This window comes from Drosophila hydei, unplaced genomic scaffold (assembly GCF_003285905.1).
Source record: "Drosophila hydei strain 15085-1641.00,03,60 unplaced genomic scaffold, DhydRS2 tig00000001-arrow-pilon, whole genome shotgun sequence".
Lineage (NCBI taxonomy): Eukaryota > Metazoa > Arthropoda > Insecta > Diptera > Drosophilidae > Drosophila > Drosophila hydei.
The window spans coordinates 582,748-602,839 of record NW_022045643.1 but is presented as its reverse complement, the minus strand read 5'-3'; the positions used below and the strand labels follow the sequence as shown (position 1 = coordinate 602,839).

Sequence of the window (20,092 nt, the reverse complement as noted above, 5' to 3'; positions counted from 1 at the left end):
ATTTGCAGCTATCTACAAAGGAGTTCAGACTTTTTGGCTTTAAAAAAGCTAGATTTGAATATGTGCCTTTCGTTTGTTGTTGTTGTTGTTGTTTTTGTTGTTTTTGTTGCACTCAGTTTGTTGTTATTCTAATGTGGCCCCAGAAGTAAAGTAAAAAGCTTCAATGCAAACAAGCTGCATGGGAAGTGTCGCTTGGCAAGTGCCACGCCTACTGTTTGCTGCCCAGCTGTTCGCTCACAGGCGCTGGCCCGAGCGCCTTTTCATGCATATCAAAATGGCAACAATAAACGACAACAAAAGAACAACAATAACAAACATTAACATACAACAATAAGCGACGCCGACAGCGGCAGTCAAATGTTGCAAATGTAAGCAAAATAAATGTATGTGTGTGTGTGTGTGTGGACACCCGCTGTGCATGAGTGTGCGCGCAAAACCAAAACTTTTGACATAATAAAATGAAATGTTATTGTTAAAAAGTTGCTTGCATATTAAAACAAACGCAACTTTTTCCTAACGGTTTTTTTGTTATACTTTCTTTGTTGTTTATTCTGTGCTGTGACGGTATGTGTGTGTGTGTATAAATATGCACACAAATACGTAGCAACACATTCACATAAATGCAAATGGGCAGCGTGAGAGCGTGCAAGCAACGCTGTGGAAAAGCAAACAACTTTAATTGAACTGTTTACCCGATTTTTATTTTATGTATGCCACGAATTTGAATTTCTGAATACGCTGAATGCTCGCCAAGCTGTATAATTGTTATGGTTATGTTTGTGATGATTATTTGGCTCGTTGCACAGCTGCTACAATGTTAACTGGCCGGCCGGCCATTCGGCTAGCATTTTATCTGGCTGCCTGCATAAGCAGGCGCAGGCCATAAAGGCAGAAGTGTCTGTGTGTGTGTGTTGCACGAATGCAGTAACTGGCATTAGCAGCTTATGGCAACATCATTTGCTGTCGATTGTTCTATTTTGTGAGCTAACTATGCCAAAGTTGTCTTGCAAAAAGTGTAGCATGCTTTTGAGCGCTCTGAATTCTTAGTTTGATTTTCCTGCACTTCACTGCATTTGCTTATTAAGCAGCATAATTCTTATGTCTCTAATCATAATAAACATATTATATAGCTCAAATGCAGTTACAACTTTTGACCAGTGCATTGCTTGCTTCTTTGCCAGTCTTTGCTTGAGGTATTTGAATGATTTACGTCTTCAATAGCAAAACTTACTTATTTGCACTTTGATGAGTCATGTATATAGCATTATATATTGTTTACCACTACATATTTAAAAAGAAATAGGAAACTATTTAAAACGTCAACACAATGAAAACTGGCAAACAACAAATAACGAGCTCAACACGTTACGTATACGTAATATTGGAATAATTATATTAAATACATACTGTTACTGAGAAAAGGTTTGGGGGCGTACTTACCTTTGCTAGCACCGTCCGGGCCGCGCAATATGGTGCACTCCTCTATAGTGCCAAATGGGTGAAATATTTGTCTAACATCATCTTCGGTTTGTTGTTTGCTGAGCATGCCAACGAACAGCTTGCGATCTAGATGCTCTGTTTTTTTTTGGTTTTTCGTTTTGATTTTATTTCATTTTTTTTGTTTTTGTTTGTTGTCGTTGTCATATCAAAAGAGGCAGCAAAATGGAAGAGTGGCATGTGTGAAAATCAAATTGTAAAAGCCATAGCATTAAAAAGAAGTTTGGCCAATAATGCAAATCAAGCGAAAGTTACCGAAAAATGTCAGAAACGAGAACGGGAACGAGAACGAGAACGGAAATGTAAACGGAAGCCGAAACGGAAACGGAAACGGAAATGGTAAAGAAAGTTAATACCGAGAAAGAAAATCAGGCCATATGAGCGTCATAATATATATATTGTGACATATATAAAGATGTAAATGCAACAAAGTTACACATTACGCAACAGTTTTGTAACGAGTAACAAACGCAGCAGGCACATTGAATAAAAATTTAGTTTAATTTATTTGTTTTTTGTATTTTTTTCAAAAATTTTTAACGAGCGCATAAATACCAAAGGAAAAAACGAAACAAAGTTTAATTGAAATTTAAAGCAACAACATTTATTTAACGAAATTTGTTATATTTTTTGTTTTTTTGTTTTTTTTATTGGTGTTGGTTTTTGATATCGACACCAAAGGAGCAAATACAATTACAACATTCATTAATGTGGGGAACATTTGGGAGTTTTATTTTTTTGGATTTTCGCAATTGGCCAGACGCCAAGGAATATAATTTTGTATTTTAAATTTATTTTTGTGTTTTGTTGCAGGGGTTGCATTAAAGAATTTTGGTTTCAAGAATTCAAAAGCAAAAAAATCAAAATTCAATAAAAAATTAAAAGAAATTATTGTCAGTTTTCCAATTTTGCCAATTTTGATGTTTTTTTTTGTTTTTCAATTATTTATATATACGTGAAAACATGTATATATATATATATATATAGATATATATATTTTTATAAAGAGCACGAACAAGTGTTACATAAAAAGGAAAGAAAAGAAGATAAAAATGGGTGATATTTAGTAAAATTGTCGCACAGTTTTGTTTTTTTTTTGGTTTTTTATGTAACTTACAACTTACAAAATGGAAAATTTCTTATAACAATAATTATAACAATTAGCTAAATATTTATATATTGTATATATGTTTATATGGAACACACACGATACGTAAACACGCACACACACATACACACATACATACGTACATACGAACTGACAGATGCTACAAGTTAATATAGACATTAAAAGGTAAATAACATTTTAGCCACTACTTGGAAAAGTATTTAATATATAGATTAAATCATATTTATACATGAGTGGAAAAGCGTTTCATAGCTTCAGCATCTAGAGGAATATAGCGGGTGTATTGAGTTAGCTGGATTGTGGGAAAGGACCTGATAGTTGAGTATATTTAATTAACACAATCTTAAGAACTAAACTCTTATGCTAGACTCTTATATACGTATCGCTTTGAACTGGAACTCTGCACTCTAGGCGGCTTGCCATGGCACACTTTTCTGCAAAATGCCAACTGTGTCTCATATCGAAAATTGAGCGTTCAATTATTGCCAAAATACTTGGCACACATACACACACATGCACACATAGAATATTAAGAGCTGTTTGCTGCTGTCGCGTTAAAGTGGCAAAAGCAATCGAAGTAGAAAATAACTAATACGACACGTTAGCCGGCCGTGCAGACGCAACTGGCCTGCAGGCAATTGTCTTGCCGGGGCCGTAAGCCTAATGGCATTTGTGTCCTCAACTGAACTCACACCGCCGCCCAGCCATGCCAGCCACCTACTCAACTGAGGCTAAGCACGTGCAATAAGCCAAACAACGCCACTGGCATGCTAAACAACATAGCAAAGAGTGGCCCATGGGGCAGGTACGGGGAAGGCGGTTGTAAGTGGCAGCGATATGGGGCCGAAAGGGTTGCCTGCACAACGTCCCAAAAGGGGGCGAGCTTAATAAAAATGTAAAGCACGTGGCCAAAAGGTAAAGGGTAGCACAGGTGTAACTGGGACTAAAGGTGCAGGCGAAATAGTGCAGCATTCAGCGTACATATGAAATGGCATAGTTCAACTGGCTGTTAACAGTTGCGGCGCCAAAAAGCAGACAATGTGGAATAAAAAGTCAGCAGCAAAGGCAAAAGAAACCACTCGCTCGACAGGACACGGCTCGGGCAGGCCAAAACAAAAAAAAAGGTAGGGGATGAAGTAGAAGAAGGGATTTGCACAATGTTTAGTCGCTGTTGCAGCAATTTTCTAGCATTACCCGGGGGCACAGGTGTGCTGCGAGCCACAGGACGTTGGCAACATGACGGCATAAAATGCACACAATTTTCAGTGATTCCTTTTTGTTTGGGGCCGGTGCCAAAGGCGGAGCCAGAGCCAAAGCAAAGCAAAGCAAAAGCAAAAGCAGTGAAAATAATATTAAAGGCCATTAGGCTCATATAGACAAGTTAAGTGGCTCTTTTTAGTGTGCCCTGCCATACTGGGTTTTCTGCCCCTGCCTGCTGCCCCAGCTGCTCCAGCTGCTGCGCTCGTTGTCATGTGCGCCATGTGAGAGCTGTATGTGTGTTGGCAGGTTTTAGATTTTATTTTATGCCTCGGCTGTTGCCAAGGCAAAAGAAGTCATTAACGTGTCGTTGTCTTTGATGCTCATGCTCGAGCTGCAGCAGCAACAAAAGCAAAAAGAAAACCAAATTAAATTAGTTAACCACATGGCAACTTTTGTCTGCCAAGCGACACAGAGAGATAGAGAGAGAGAGAGAGCAAGAGCGAGCAGAAGACAGACAGCTGCAGGCAGGTACCACTAATTGTTGCATGTTATGTTTTTTGCTTATCTTCGGGGCTGACCTCGAGCGCAGTCAGCTCGAAATGCGCCCTAGACAAGTAATTGTATTTTAAATGTTAGCCAAATGTGAACAGGCCAGCCAGCAATGTCGCGTCTATAAATTATACAAGAAATGGCTAACAAAAAAAGAGCGCAAAGAGCAAACGAAACTGTTGTCAAAGCTCATGTGTTGGCCAGGCTCCGTTGCTTCTTTATTATTCTGCTTTCTTTTGGCTGGCCACTTTTGCCAATTGACATGTAAATTGACATTTAATGGCTGCTAATGAGCGTCTGAGGATTAGCTATGTGCCAGCGAGCCAGACAACATAACATAGGTGCCAAAGAGCAAATGGCATGGAGAGTGTCAGAAGGAACTGTGTGGAGGCTGAGACAGATACAGTCATAGAAATATATTTATCCACAATCGAGCGTAGTAACAACTGACACTTTCAGTTATGAATTAAGTCAGCTTAACAATATTTTGCTTTCGAAAGCCTTTAGCATGACAAACAGCTTGCTGCAGCTAATAAATCATTAAGCAAACAAATAAATAGTCCATTAATTTTCACAGCTTAGCAGAGGAATAGGAGACGCAAGAGGACGTTGCACGTAATGCGACCAATTCATAGTGAAAACTCTTAATCAGATTATGATGGATGGCTGCCAGGGCCCGGGCCCGGGCTAGAGCTTCAAATGCAATGTAAATATATTTTAGTTATTAATTATTTTGTGGCCAGGCCGAAAGCTGTTTTCTAATTACAAATTGAGATCTTTTGGCCTCTGCAGCCAAGTCTTCAATAACATTTGGGCGGCAAAAATTGATTGAAATATGAGCAGGAATAACACAAACACAGATGCCCCATGTGTGTATGTGTGTGTGTGTGTGTGTGTGTGTTTGGCTGTCTGCATTTTGTTTGTTTTGCCATAAATTATTGAAATTGTAATTACTTAGGCCACGCAGGTGGGTAAAATGAGCAAAGCCCCATTATAAGCAGCTATTTGACAGCATTTTAATATCATTCTCGTTGTTATCTTTCGCATTTTTCTCTTCTTCTGCCTAATGCATATTTAATTAGTTGCAGGCTTCGCGTGTGCATTTAAGCTACTTAATTTTTGATGTGATTGATGATGCATTAACTCTGAAATGTGAGCTAAATAACTTTTATTGAATGAGTACTTTACATTTAATTGGGAATTTCAACGTAATTCAATTGAAATGGGTTGCAGTTTTTAGTGAAATGAGAGTCAACTCCTTGGAGTATCGTTTTCTATTCATATACGCCCAAAAGCCGACGCCTCTTCACAGTGTCAGCATTTTTATGACAGTCTGCTTGGCATCCTGGCTGGCGCCCGAGGCTGCCAAGGCTGCCAAGGTGTCAGTATTTATACAGCAAATAAGCTAAATTTTTCCTTTATGACTCCCACAACGGAGCAAACAGTCGGCGGATGAATGAGAATACGAATGCGACTGCGAATGGGAATGCGAATGTGTCGGCTACGTTGCCAGACAATTGTGTGGCAATTGTCAAAAGTCTGCCCTGTCAAATGGCAGAAATTGCCCTTGTGGCCCCATCCCAGTCGCTGCCTGAGTCGTCTAAACTTGCGCTGACGTTTATATATGACTAGTGATAAGTCAGCGTCAGGCAAGACGTTGACACCAAGTGCAACCGGCTGCTGACTGCTGGCTGGCCGTCCTGCCTGTCCTGCCTGGGTTTCGTGTCTCATTTTGCGCTTTGTTGTTATGATGCCATGGAATCCTTTGGGTGTCTTTGGGGTCTTAAAGCGCACAGTTTATTTGTCAGTTTGAAATTTACAGTAATAAGCGCAAAGTTGAGCATAGGCTGGGGACCCAAGTGACAACGACGATGTCTTGCAGCTGACATGTAGCGTCGAGTATGGTAGCAGCCTGGCCTGGGCCTAGCCACTTCTTCTGCTCTCGGTATGGGTTCTAAGTAGTTCAAAAGTTTCACAGAGTTTTGAGAGGCAATGGCATTGGCATTGGCATTGGCATGCCGAAAACGAGCGCTAAAATGCGCCTAATTGTTAATTAGTGTCAGCGTGAATTAGTATTTACAGCGTGGCAGCAGACAGACAGACAGACGGACGGACGGACGGGGTGAGAGTCCATAGAACATTTCAATGGACGCGTTTTCTTCACTTTTTACGTTTTTCTTTTTTCTTTCCCCATTCTCTGTGTTTTAGGCATTTTACATGGCAAGCCGAAGTTTTTGTTTTGGGCGCACAACGGAAATTGTACAAAAGTCAGCGGCAGAGATGCGCCAAAAGTTTGTCTTCAGACGCTGCTCTCTGCTCTGTGGTATTGAAGTGTTAATTAATATTGAAAAGGATCAACTTTTGTGTGTCTTTGGCTTTGTGAGCGCCAGCCAAATGAAAATTGAAAAGGAATCCATGGAGACGCACAAAGATGGGGTTAAGCACACAGCGAAATTCCAGTTGCTCATGAATTCCATTTAGTTTGCGGCTTCAGCTTAAAGTGTTTTCTTAAGAAAACCAGTTGGCTAAGAGCAAGCCAACCATATATCAGCTGTTTCCTATATATATATATATATATATTTATAATTACCATAAGGACATTGAGCGGCTGTCAGATAGCGCTGCTCAGACTTTTCTTTTGCATTTTTGGACAGGAGTTGGCTCGGGAGCAATAAATATGCAGCAGCGCGACGGTAAGTGGGCGGATGACTCTCAATGGAGCAGGCAATCTTGACATGCCATTAACATTTCATGTGCACCTTGCCATTCGTTGTCTTTTGCCAGCCGCCAAAGACGATGAAGCTCTGTTGCAGCCGCAGCCACAGCCACAGCGAGAGCCAGAGCCTGAGCCACAGCCGGCGTTGACTATCACACTAAAAGTCAATATAAAGTAAAATTTTTTTATGACCTCGGGATTATCATTTTGCGCTGCAGCTTGACATGAAATTGGCTGCACTGTGGGTAACCAGAAATTGGCTATAAAAGCAAAGAGCGACGACCAAAAGGTGCTCGCCAGTCTTACCGCCCACAGCCTCTCGCTCTCTTTCGCTCTCAAACATTTTCTCGTCGTTCTATAAAAAATATAGAAATTTTTATTTTAAGTAGTGACGCGTCAGGGATAATGTTAATGGCACATAGCATTTTCATTTCAAACGCATAAAAGTGTCCAATGTCTGTCCACGGGAAATGCTTAAAAGAGAGGTAGCATACGATATGAGAAATAGGAGAGGGGAGTAGGGGGAACGAGTGCCTCGAAAGCAGTGCAAGAGATGTGTCCACCCACTCTGAACACTGCGCTTGGCTGGCTCTTTGTGGCTCTGTCGCTTTATGTGCGCAGATTTTCCATTTTTATATATATTATGTATATTTGTATATGTATGTGGGTGAGCATATAATAAGGGGAACGTCGCATATCTCTCACGATAAAGTGGAATTTAAAGTTTATGAGCTAGACAGAGAGCGACTCGAATTTGCCGCATGCTTTATAATTATATGGCCGGCATTTTTTTACAACTCAACAAAATGTTATATGTATGTGCCTTGACCAGCCATGAAATAAGCCTGGTTTGTGGCTCTAAGATAGCTTGTAATAGCCAATAGACACGCACATTAATTTGAGCAATGAAAACTGCCGCAGAACAAACAGCAACAGCACTCAGCAAGTCGACAGTAAGAGTAGCTGACAGACAACCTGTACTAAAGACTCAATGCTGTAGATCAACGTGTAGCAATATGAAAGCAAATATCTCTAAATACATATCGATAACAAAGCTAAGACTACTGCAATAACATTCAGGACACACAGACACGACATTTTAGTAAATAAATTTGCTTACTTTGAGAAACTTTGTTTGACGCGCTCAGCAGCTTATCAATTGGAATGTTGTGGCTTTGCCTCGAGTTTGCGTTTTATATTAAAGAGCTTGTAAGTTGCGTGGAACTCGTCTGGTCTAATTGCTATACCTGTAGTCTAATTGTAGTCTTAAGCACTTAAGGCCTTAACACATTGGGAGAGTAGTTTCAGTGGCTTCAGGTTAATGTTTGTGTAAAGCTAAGCAAAGCTCGAACTACATTTGAGGCACGCGTTTGCGAACTAAGCTTCTTAATTGTTAGCACTAATTGATCACGGTTCAATGAAACTCTTTGCACTACGCGGCGTATGCGTAATCTTTTCAGTTAAAACTATTTAAATAGGCAGATGAACTAAGATCTAAGCTTGCAGCTACTTCAACAGCTAATTATTGTTAGTTATTTGTTTTCGGTTTTTATTTATATAGCACATTCCAATCAATGTCCTCAAGCGCATCCATTGCTCAGTTTCTCGGCTGCCTCGGCTGTCTCTAGTTCATTGCCGCCATTTTGTTGCCATATGTGATGTCGTGTGCTAGAATTTTGATATCCGTTTGTGTTTATGTTTTTTTTTTATATATATATTGCGTATATTTTGTTGAATTTCGTTTCAATTTTGACGTTTTGCGAAAAAAGAGAGAAAAAAGAAAGAGAAAAAGAAGGAATAAATAAAATTTTTATAATCTCCGTTGTTGTTGTTGTTGTTGTGGGGACAGTGTAAATGTTGTTGCTTACTTTTAATTTGTTTTGTTTTTGATTATTATTATTATTGAAAGTTGTTTGTGTTGAAAAAAATTGATTCGTTTGCACTACAACAAAACGGGAGCATCGCAAATTACGCACAACAAAAACTGTTTACGTGTCAATAACAATAACAAATTTGCAGTTAACTTATTTACTCTGATTTCTTTTTATGCCTAATTGGGGTAAATAAGTATGGGCGAAAGTTCAATTTAATTCAATTTTATTTTGTAATTTGTTTACGCACAACATCAAGGAAACAACAACACAGAGATATAAAAACTTTATTATATTTTCAAACACAAGAAACATAAATGAAAATATTGATGTTAATTAAAGATTTTAAATTACAATTGATAACTAACAGCAAATATTTTATATATGTATATATATCTAGGAAGAACGCACGATATATATATACATAAGAAAATATGTATATTTAATGATAATATAAAACACATGACATCAACACAGGTCACTTAAAGGAAAGACTCTCCATAATTATTTATATTTATAAACTTAAATTTAACTTATTTAAAGACTTAAATACAAATATATATGAATGCATCTGTGTATGGAGTGCAGCAAATTGATTGCAGTTGGAATGAATTTACAAGTATTTTGATTGGATCTTCATGAAGACACTAATTAAAGTAGTTTGGCCTCTGCCGTTTAGCTCGCAACTAATTGAAAATAGATTGCCTGACTGCACAAATACCCAAATCAATGCAGAAACTTGCTTTGGTGGAAAACAGCTCAACACCTTGACAGCAAATGCCACAAGCAAACAAATGAACCGATGAAGCACAACAACAGCAACAACCTTCAGTCAGACGTCAATCAAATTGCTGGACAAGTTAGGGAAAAGGCTTCAATAAACATGTCTTACATAAAACATTTTAATTAAATTATATTTTATATACTTTTGTGTGTGTGCGTGTGTGTGTGTGTGTCAGTGCATGTGTGTGCGTGTGCAATATTTATCAATTCAGCCGGGCTGGGGGCGGCAAAAACAAGAGTCATCACAATAACCATACATCTTCGTCTAACACACACACACACACACAGAGCAGGAGAAGTAAACAAAAGTGTTTTAGCGCTCTCAATGCACATCACTCATTTACAAGCACACACGAAGGGCGTAAGGAAATGGGAGCGCCGAGGAGCGAAAGGGAGCGAAGCGCAGAGAAAAGAGCAATTGAATGAGCTTGAATGATGCTAGGCGATATAAGGCACTTAATTGTTGGATTAATCTAGTTGCATGGCAAGCTGTTGCAAGAGTCAACAGTCAACAGACAAGGAGACTCCGAGAGATCGATATATACCTATTGAAACTCTTAATAAATCGACAGAAGACGCAGCGCTGCTAGAGAGCAGCCACCAAAATAAAATATGCTATGCCTTGCTTCATCATTTGGCTCATTTTCAGCTGCTGTCATTGCGGCTCTGGCTCTGGCTGCAGAGAGTGAGCGAGAGCGAGCAGACGCTTCTGCTCGACTTTTTTTTTTTTTTTTTTTTTTTTTTTTTCGTTTTTATTTCTTTATTTTGTTGCAGCTTATTGTCTTAGACTCTATAGCGCATTTAGCTCTAAACCTTAACTAATGGGAGGGCAGATATGCCAATTATTCTGCACTTGTAGCTACTATCTTAATTAGTTCTAATATTGTCTAGAGGATGCAATCTCTTCAGTCTTCGCCTATTGTTGTTTATAGCCAGGTTGCTTGCGAGATGGTTAGGATGCGCTGCAAGTCTGTCCGCGTATCTTGAACTGTGTCGCCCAATGAGTTCAGCAACTGTGGGAATTGCTAAATCCCTATGTAAGACTGAGTTTCTTACAAACCAGCTGGCTCCAGTCCATCTGCGTAGTGCTTTATTCTGCAGGGTCTGAATTTTGTTCCTTGTAGTCTTCGCCGAGGAGCCCCATAGAGAGATACCATATACGAAGGTTGGGACAACTATTGCCTTGTAGATGGCGGCCTTGCTGCTGTAAGACAACTTGCTTGAAGCTCTCAGCATCCAGTCGAGGGTTTTTAGCTTGCTTTTGCATTTTGAGGTTACTTGACTTATGTGCGCTTTAAAAGTCAGCCTTCTGTCAAGAGTGATACCAAGGTACTTTACTTTTGAGGCTTTGGGAATAGTGGGCCCCAATGCAACGCTTGGGCAATCTCCTCTTCTAGTGGCGAAGGTAGTATGTACAGACTTTTGTGCATTAATGGTGATACACCACCGTTTTGCCCAGCGTCCGAAAGAGTCCAGATATTTTTGTAGTGAGTCTGAAGCTTCTTGCGCAGATACGTGACGTGATAAGATGGCGGTGTCATCTGCATAGGTCGCTATGAGTACTGCATCTGTACTTCCTATATTTGGCTCGGGAGTTGGCATATCTCCTGTGAATAAAGTATAAAGTGTTGGGCCTAGAACACTACCCTGTGGTACTCCAGCCATAATTGGTCTAGTCAAGGATACTGTTTGCCCCCTTGACACTTGGAAGGTTCTTCCAATAAGGTATGAGGATAGCAACGCGAAAAATGGGGCTGGAAGGGTGGTCCTCACTTTCTGCAGCAGTCCCAGGTGCCAAACTCGATCAAACGCCTGTTTGATGTCTAAAAAGACGGCAGAGCAGTACATCTTTTCTTCAAAGGCTCCAAGGATATGGTGCACAACTCTGTGAACCTGTTCCGGTGTTCCATGCTGTCTCCTGAAGCCAAACTGATGGTTTGGAATGGCCTCCTGGCGTCCCAGATGTGTCAGTACTCGTTCCAGAAATATTCTTTCGAATATTTTGGAGAGTACTGGCAACAGGCTAATTGGTCTGTACGACTCAATTTCTCCCACGGGTTTGCCAGGCTTAGGAATCATCACAATCACGGCGCGCTTCCAGCAGGCTGGAAAGTGCCGGATGCGGAGCATGGCGTTGTACACCATAGTTATGTAGTCTATGGTGGAGTCAGGCAGTGCTCTAAGGACTCTGCCGTTTATTAGATCATATCCAGGGGATTTTTTTGCCTTCACTCTTCTGATGTGTTCAAGAACCTCTTCTTTTGTACATCCAGTTATCTGGTCTTCAGCTGGGAGGGGCGAGAGAACGATGTCTTCTGTTGCTTCGATTTCTGAGGCCTCTGCGGTAATCACCGGCGTGAATTGGTCTTGAAGGTGGTTTGCAAAAGCCTCAGCTTGAGCTTCGTCTCCAATGTGCCAGGAACCAGAAATGCTCCGAATGGGATGACGTCGTATTGGCTGCCGTTTGAGCTTTCTTGTAAATTTCCATAATTGAAACTCTGCGTCAGTGGGCGATTCAGCTCGTACCAGCGCATCGCTGATACACCTCTTTTGAAGCAGGGCGAGAGCAGCTTTAAGATGCCTCGTGGCTTCGTTGTACATGGATTTGGCATCAGGCGTGCGTAATCTTAACCAGCGTCTCCTGGCCCATCTTTTGTGTATTAGTAGGTGTTGGGCCTCCAAGGTGAGGGGGATGTTGTACGGAGACTGTTGTCTTGTTTGGCAAGATGGTGGGGCGGCTTGGTGCGCAGCTTTGACTATTTCTTCCTGCAGTTTGTTTGCTGCGTAGTCCACGTCTTCAGGAGTGTTAAGTTCCATTTCTATGTGCAAAGAGTAATGGAGCTCGCGCCTAAAGACTCCTAAATCTGATCCTGCTGGCAGTAGTTGTTTCCTAATGGGCAAGGGCTGTGGCTGCGCGTGGATTGTGACTATTAGTGGCAGGTGGTCAGAGGATAGGTCCAAGGATTCTTCAATGGTCAATTGCCGGTCACAGATGCCTTTGTAGACAGCGAAGTCGATTGCCGAGGGCCTGTGTCCATTAATTGGGTAACGGGTGGGGGCTCCAGTCGCCAATATGCTGAATTGTAAGTTTTGAATCGCCTCAAATATGACTTCTCCGCGACGATTCGCACTATTGCTTCCCCAAAATGGGTGCCATCCATTCCAGTCGCCGCCGATGAGGGTCTTATTCAACCTTTGGCCTAGAACCTGTTCCATGTGATGATCACACAGACCAGTGTTTGGCGGAAGATAAATTGACGCAACTTCGATCGCTCCAATAGACGTAGGCAGGGTGATGGCTGAGACCTGCATTGTTGCGTTGCAAATTGGCAGTAAAGGTGTATGCGGTATTGTTGCTCGTATGAGGATTGAGGATCCACCAAAGCAGTTTGCTCCTTCACCATGAGCCTGATAGTGTTCGTATCCGAAAATTTGTGTAGTGGGGCACTCATGAGTTTCTGTTATTAACATTATATCTATGTTTTCTTGTGAGAGAAACGCAGCCAGTTCCTGAGTCTTGTTTCTCAGGCCATTGGCGTTCCAGATACCCACACGTAAAGCCATTATTTGTAGGCAAGCTTGGTTATGATGGCCATTAAACTGTTTAGCATGGTTGCTTGTTGGGATTGTACTTCTCGCATCGCTTTGAGCTCGGCATTAATTGCGTCAAACTGACGTTGTTGTTGCTGAAGCATTTCAGTGAACAAAGTGTCACTTGTGGTATTCTTATTTGACGGTCCACCTCTAGCGGCCTGTGCGTAAGAAACACCACTAATAGGCGTTGCAAAGCTCGTGGCTTGGGTAATGCTCCGGGGCCTTGTAATTTCGGAAGCAGTACTCGGACCCGTAGACGGTGTTTGTGTGGGACTCCTTTTTTGTGCTGGGGATTGCAATTTGCGCAACCGCTTGTATACTTGGCAGCCCTTATAGTTGGCTGGGTGCTGTAACTCACAGTGCACACAAGTTGGTGCCTGGTCCTTTTCGCGGGTGCAGTCTTTGGATGCGTGTTTCCCGGCGCAACGCACACATCTGGGAGCTTTGTGGCAGTAGCGTTGTGTGTGTCCAAATTCTTGACAGCGATGGCATTGTGTCAGGTCGTTGTATCTTCTTGGCAGTTCCACTGTGCAGCGTTGCCTGCAGACAACTCGAATGTCCAAAATTTCTTTGTTGTTGGGGGCCTGAGCCACGTCAACAAAAAATATATTTAGCGGTGTTTTGTCCATACGGCTCAGTGGGTTGTGCACATTTGTAATTGTGTGGCCTTTGGTTTCCAATTCCTTTTTAATTAGTGTTGTATCAGTGCTGGAGTGAAGCCCTTTGAACACGACTCTATATGGTTTGTCCTCCTTAAGCTGGTAGCAGTGGAACTCCAATTCCAGCTTAGTAAAGTGGTCTATAACTCTGCGATAGTCCTCACTGCATTGGGTTAATACACCTATGTTATTCTTCTTTGGCTTAATTACGTATGATTTAGCATCAATTACTTTATCTATTATCTGTTGAAGTAGGGCCACAGACTTGATGTTTGGACACCATATGGGGGGCGGACGAGGTTTCGGAGTAGTTTGCTGGTCGGTCAATACTGGGGCTTCTGGAGCTACAGGTGATTCGCTGTAGTCTTCATCTTCTTCTACGAGCAGTGAAAATCGATTTTCTGATATTAATGCTGCATTGCTGGTGCTTGGTTCGTCGAAGATGAGCCTTTTCTTGATGGTTTTTGGTGAATTTGGCTGTTTACGTTTCGTGTTTTTGTTGTTAGTGATGCCTTGCACGGAGGCGATATCTATTTTTGAGTTTATTGGCATGATGGAGGCTTGCCTATTTGCCATCACAACGTTAAGCTGGGCTTGCATTTCTGCATTTACCTTTACAGCTGTAGCGAGGTTATTGACATTAGATGTCATCGCGGATTGTGCTTTTGAGTGCAGGCGCACTCGCGCCAAGCGACGAAATTTCGTAAATTGCAATTAAAGCAATTGAGTTACGCGGAAGCAAGCGATAAGAAAACGCTGCGTGTGCGGTTTTTGTTGCTGTTGCGTTGAAGAATGCACCGCAAAGTTCTATTTTTAGAACTCTGCAGCAGTAGAGCTTAAGCGAAGGCTGTTCGAATTCACGTCTTTACAGGTCGAACGACTGATCGCGATTGTCTGCTCGACTTTAATTTAATTTTTGTGGCGGCTGCTGCTGTTGTTGTTGTTGTTGTTGTTGTTGTTGTTGTTGTTGTTGTTGTTGTTGTTGTTTATTTTGTTTGTTCGTTGCGCGCAATTAATTGAACTTGCAGCACATGCCTCCGACTGGCACATTCTCAGTCTCAGCGCTGCAGACTATTGACAGCCTTCTGGGTCTGGACTATTTGCGGGCATAGAGCGTGGGCAGGGCGGGGGCTTTTTGTGTATTGGTGCGGTTGAGTCGATGAACACTTAAGCCGCACTCAATGCAGCCGGAGTTGACGTTGCTCTGCTCGTTTACCCGTTACGCTTTTCGGAATTTAACTAAGACAAACACCACAACGATAACAACAGAGTAACCCAAGCAACAACAACAACAACAACAGCAATAATTGAAACAACAACCGACAACTACACTAACAAGTTGTATAGTTTGTTGCCTCTCGTGCGGATCTACTTTTCTGTTGCTGTTTCTGTATGAGAAACGCTTGCGGGTCTTACATTGGCTTAGCAGCAAACTTGGCTAAGCTAGGGCAAAGCGCAGCAGAGCTTATGGAGTGGGCGCCAAGTGGTTCAGACTGGTGGGTTTTTGCAATTACAATTACGCATAGAAGACAGCAAACGGAAATAACAAAGAGGAGAGCAGCAAGTGCCAGCAGTAGAATGCTCTGAACAGTAATTGTAATAGCTGAGACAAAGTACGCAAAGCATTTAGCAATCTAACGGATATTTAGGCACTTGCCCAAAAAAGTATGCTACAATTTCGTGAGTAATTCGCGAATAAGAAATAGCTTTGAAATTTAAGATATATGTTGAGGGGAGAGGGCTAAAGAAGAGGAGAAATAGAAGATGATTCTTGAGAAGGGAAACGGAGCTGAAGAGAGGGAGGGAGAGAGGTATCTACCAAGAGTAAGAGGGAATAAGAGAAAGGGAGAGAGAGCGCGCATCACTTTTGTTTTTGCCTTTCAATGGAAATGGAGCTGGAGCGAGAGGGAGGTATACTAACAATAGGTGAGAGAGAGAGAGAGCTAGAGCGCATCTCTTCTACCGAAGCCCTTCAATTACAAAAGTAAATCGCCTTCAGCCTTCGTAATGCTGGCAACATCTTCGACTTTGTGGTCAAGGCCTCTTCCTGGCATGACCTAAGTAGTTGCCAATGCTGCCTCTAAAACATATTGCACAATTACTTGGCACACACTCGCACACACACTGGCACACACAGCAAATAGCTAACAAAATTTATGTTATTGTTTGTCTGGCAGCGGACCTGGACTAGCTTTGGCTCTACCTTTTACAGTCGAAAGGACTCCCATATTATTTGCACATACACATATACATCTTTTCGTGCCCCTCATCTGTGTGTGTTGCAACATTTTATTTATCGCACTGGCCATAAAATGCACGCTGGGGGCATTTGTAACAATTTTCAGACACACACAACAATGGCAACTGTTGTGTGCGCGACCCCTCGCCTCCCCAGCCCGCCCCCTCTGTGCGGCGCCGTGTGCAGCCATTCTTAGTCAGGTTAAAATATTACAACATCATGCTTAAAAGTCACGTTTAAACGCTGACGACGTCGGCGCCGAAAGATTATTGCATTTTAGAGCCCGCCTGTTAAGCTCCAGCTCCAGCTCCAGCTCTCTCACTCTAACGCGCTGCACACCTGAGTCCCACACACACAATCACAAACAAATGTAGTTCATTTCTGCTGGCGTCGCCGTCGACGTCGACGTCTGCGCCTGTCTGAATGCTATGCCAAATAAGTAATAGTGTTGCAACGTGCCTGCCGCATTTTATTTCCCTTTTCAAAAAGCGAGCGAACAAGACAGAGAGAGAGAGAGAGAGAGGGTAGACGACAGGTGAGTGCGGAGGTGTGTAAAGTGCACTGCAGTTGGTTGGGCGATTGTATGATTCGTGTGTTGCGAGTGAAAATTTTATACTCATATATGCTTGATGCTTGATTGAATTGAATTGATGTGAGTGCCTGCTGTGACTCCGCAGATTCGATTCAGACTCCACTCTGTCTCTGTCTCTGCTCGTTTTTTTGGCTTTTGCGGTAGCGAAACCAATTTATTTGGTTTGTATGTGTATGTGCGTGGGTGTGTGGGTGTATGAGTGTGCAACGTTGTTATTTATTTTAAACAGGTAACTGGTAAGCCTGTGATGAGCACAGGCAGCGCTGACTCAAAAATCCTTGAAAGCCAGAAATGATTTCATAAGATGAAAAGCGATTTTTCGCACACATTTTTGTGGCATACATCGAAGGGGCAGAGTGTGTGTGGGCGGGCGCTGCTGACTACATGTAAACCACAAATATTTATTTTTTTTTTTGGGCTGCTTTCCGAGCTGGCAGATTGCAGCGACTGCTAAGTTTGGCTTTTAAATGCAATCAGAGATGCAGACAATTAAAGCAGGAATGTTGTAATAGAGTAGACATGGAGAGAGCAAGGAAGAGAGCAAGGAAGAGAGGGAGAAAGAGAGAGAATTTCTAGAGAAATATGGAATAAGAAGTTATAAATGTTATTTTCTAAATAGGCGTGGGCCTTACTCTAGCTCAAAGCTTGCATTTATACTCAAATATTTCATTTGCTAAGCAGTGGGTGAGCAGGCATCAAATGTAATTTGAATTCCATACTCAATTTCCTGGGAAACGGGGCATAAATTTTCACTTTGCAGCTTGTGTAGTTGGCAGTGAATTCTGAAAATTGGCTGCATTAGTTTTATCAAAGCTGTGCATAACTTAATTTCGGTTTTAGCTGAAATTTCAATATATTTGTGAAAGACGAGTCAAGGTCTCTAGAACGCCCACGCACTTAGCACACACACACACACACACACACACACAGAGCGCTTGCTGGCTGCCGCCCTTGGTACTGTCGCTGTCTGCTTGTCACACGCTGTTATAGCATTGTAAATGGAGTCAAGAAAGCAAAAGTCACTTTTTCAATTTTCAAAATTAAAAAAAAAAAAATTCCACGCACACACGAGTAAATCACTAAGTTACTGTGTCGCATTGATAAACCCTTATCAAGTGGGGTTTTTTTTCGCTCTGACTCACACACTCCCACTCCCACACAGACGCTGCGCGACACGTTGACACATTGTCATAGGGCTACAAAAAGACACTAAACGAAATGCAGAGACCTTTTCTGATGAGGGTGAGCGGCGCCAAAGAGCATTGCCTACTTTTCGGCGTGAATTTAAAAAGGCTGCCAGGCGCGCCAGAGGGGAGCGTCGCCCCGGCCTGTTATGTAGCTCGCATATTAAAATCAATAAAATATGCTCATGACTGCTTTACGACTTGAAAGCTCAAAGCTAAGAGCAAAACCAGAAGCTGGCAACCAGCAAAAAAAAGTTCAATATTTGTAAATCTTTAGCTTCTACTCTCTCTCTCTCTCTCTCTCACACACACATTTGCTATCGCTTGCTCTCTTGCGCCTGCAGTGCTGAGCGGGTCTCGTTCTTTATGGGTTAATGGTGCGAAAACGTGACTTAATGTGCGTGTGTAAAATTTGTTTTTTTTTTTGCTTGTCTCATTCGTTTTTTTCTCCATAAGAGTTATGTGCGGGTGCGTAGGGATTCGGGCATAGATGGCTGAAGCTGCCGCTACTGCTGAGTGGAACTGGAGTGTAATGGAGAGTCGCAGCTGTTGTGCAAAGGTCAAAGCAATTTGAAGCGCTCATCGTGGGGCGATGGCTTTTAATAGAAATGTCAGACAATTGGGTGCCAAGGCAAGCCAACAGCTTTAAAGCCACCGAGAGCTGCAGATTATGTTGAAGTGAAAGCAAGGCCCACTTGATAGAATGAAAGTTGTTTATATATATATGAATATGGATTAAGCATAATGGCTGTATATTATGACAGCTATGAGAGCTGTTCTTCATACAAATATCTATGCGCTGCTTTACTCACAATTCAACTGACTTTAAAATTATATTTTAAATTCATGCATGCCGCTTCCTCTTAAAGCCAACTGGTAATATTCATTAAAAAACTCAGCTCTCTATCAAATTGTAAAATAAATTTGTTTCCCCGGAGCGTTTAAAAATTTCATTAACTCACTTGACTCGCCAAGCGTCATTTAATTATCTCTCTGTGTGCGCTTTAGCGTAAATGACAAATCCTTATGCTAAATATGCTTAATGCAACATACACATATACAGACAGACACACACACACACAGCTTACAACGTGCTATACATATGCTTAATGAAGCTTATAACTCTCGACGTCTCGCTGCTCCTACCCTCTGCCTCTCTCTCTCTCTCTCTATATCTCTCTCTCTATCTTTCATTCTGCTTCACACCCTGGTTGTCTGCTTCCCCCTTGCCCACATGCAACACGTACACGTCCTGACAATCCTGGCAACAGGCAGCATATGCCAAGCACGAAGGCCCGCCAGGCGAAATAATTATAAAGCGCTCGCAGCGGAAGCTGCAACGGAAATGTTACCTGCAAAGCACGTGCTGGCCAGGTGAGGCGCATGTATGAGGTGTGTAGGGTAGCGACAGGGCACAGTTTGGGCGAACAGGCGTTCGGGTGCAAATTCTAGCACTGGCTGCGCTTAGTTTAGCATAATGACAGGCATAGCTGAAGCGAACGAACGCCTCCAATCTAAGTTCCAGTTCCAGTAACAGTTCCCGTTCCCGTGCCCGTTCCCTTCGCCGTTGTCGTCACAATTCCCTACCCATGTTGACGTTGCCGCACGGCAGCCACTAAACCAAAGCCACATTAGCTCGGCAGCAAATGTGGCAAAGCGTGTTAATAACTCACTGTGTGTGATTGCCTCTGTGGGAGTGCGAGTGTGTGTGTGTGTGCGAGTGTGTGTAGCACTGAGTGCACTCTCTGCACTTGGGGCACATGCATTTAAGTTTTGGGATTTCATAATAAACTTGGGCCTGCTTCGCAGCCATGCGTGTGTGTGTGTGGGTGGCTGCCTTGTCGTCGTTTTCTTGGCGTGTAATGGAGCATGCTGCTGTTGCAGCTGCATACCGAGTGCCGAGTGGCAGCATAAAGACGAAGGCAAGCTCGCATATTTACATGCATTATGCATAAATTCGTTTCATCAGCGTGGAGTCGACGACTCCTTAACTCAACTTGCCAGCGTCTTGGGCCTAATTTGTTGCATAATTAAGCGTGCAGCCGTCTGTGTGGCAATACTTTTCTGTAGCCCTATTTA

General features: G+C 42.3%; 1 protein-coding gene across 26 annotated transcripts in view; it reads right to left on the bottom strand.

Annotated features, from left to right (window-relative positions):
- The window catches only part of LOC111595052 (CUGBP Elav-like family member 4), a 304,647-nt gene that overhangs the window by 69,759 nt on the left and 214,796 nt on the right, over positions 1-20,092 (bottom strand). For 12 of the 26 annotated variants that reach the window (XM_023308581.2, XM_023308586.2, XM_023308580.2 and 9 more), the window contains one exon: positions 1,441-1,575. The exons of 13 other annotated variants lie outside the window; for them this stretch is intronic. In XM_023308581.2, the coding sequence (XP_023164349.1) occupies positions 1,441-1,575 (135 nt within the window). Of the gene's footprint in view, positions 1-1,440; positions 1,576-8,211; positions 8,612-20,092 lie in introns of those variants that run through there. One more of the 26 variants, XM_023308598.2, reaches the window with a different exon arrangement.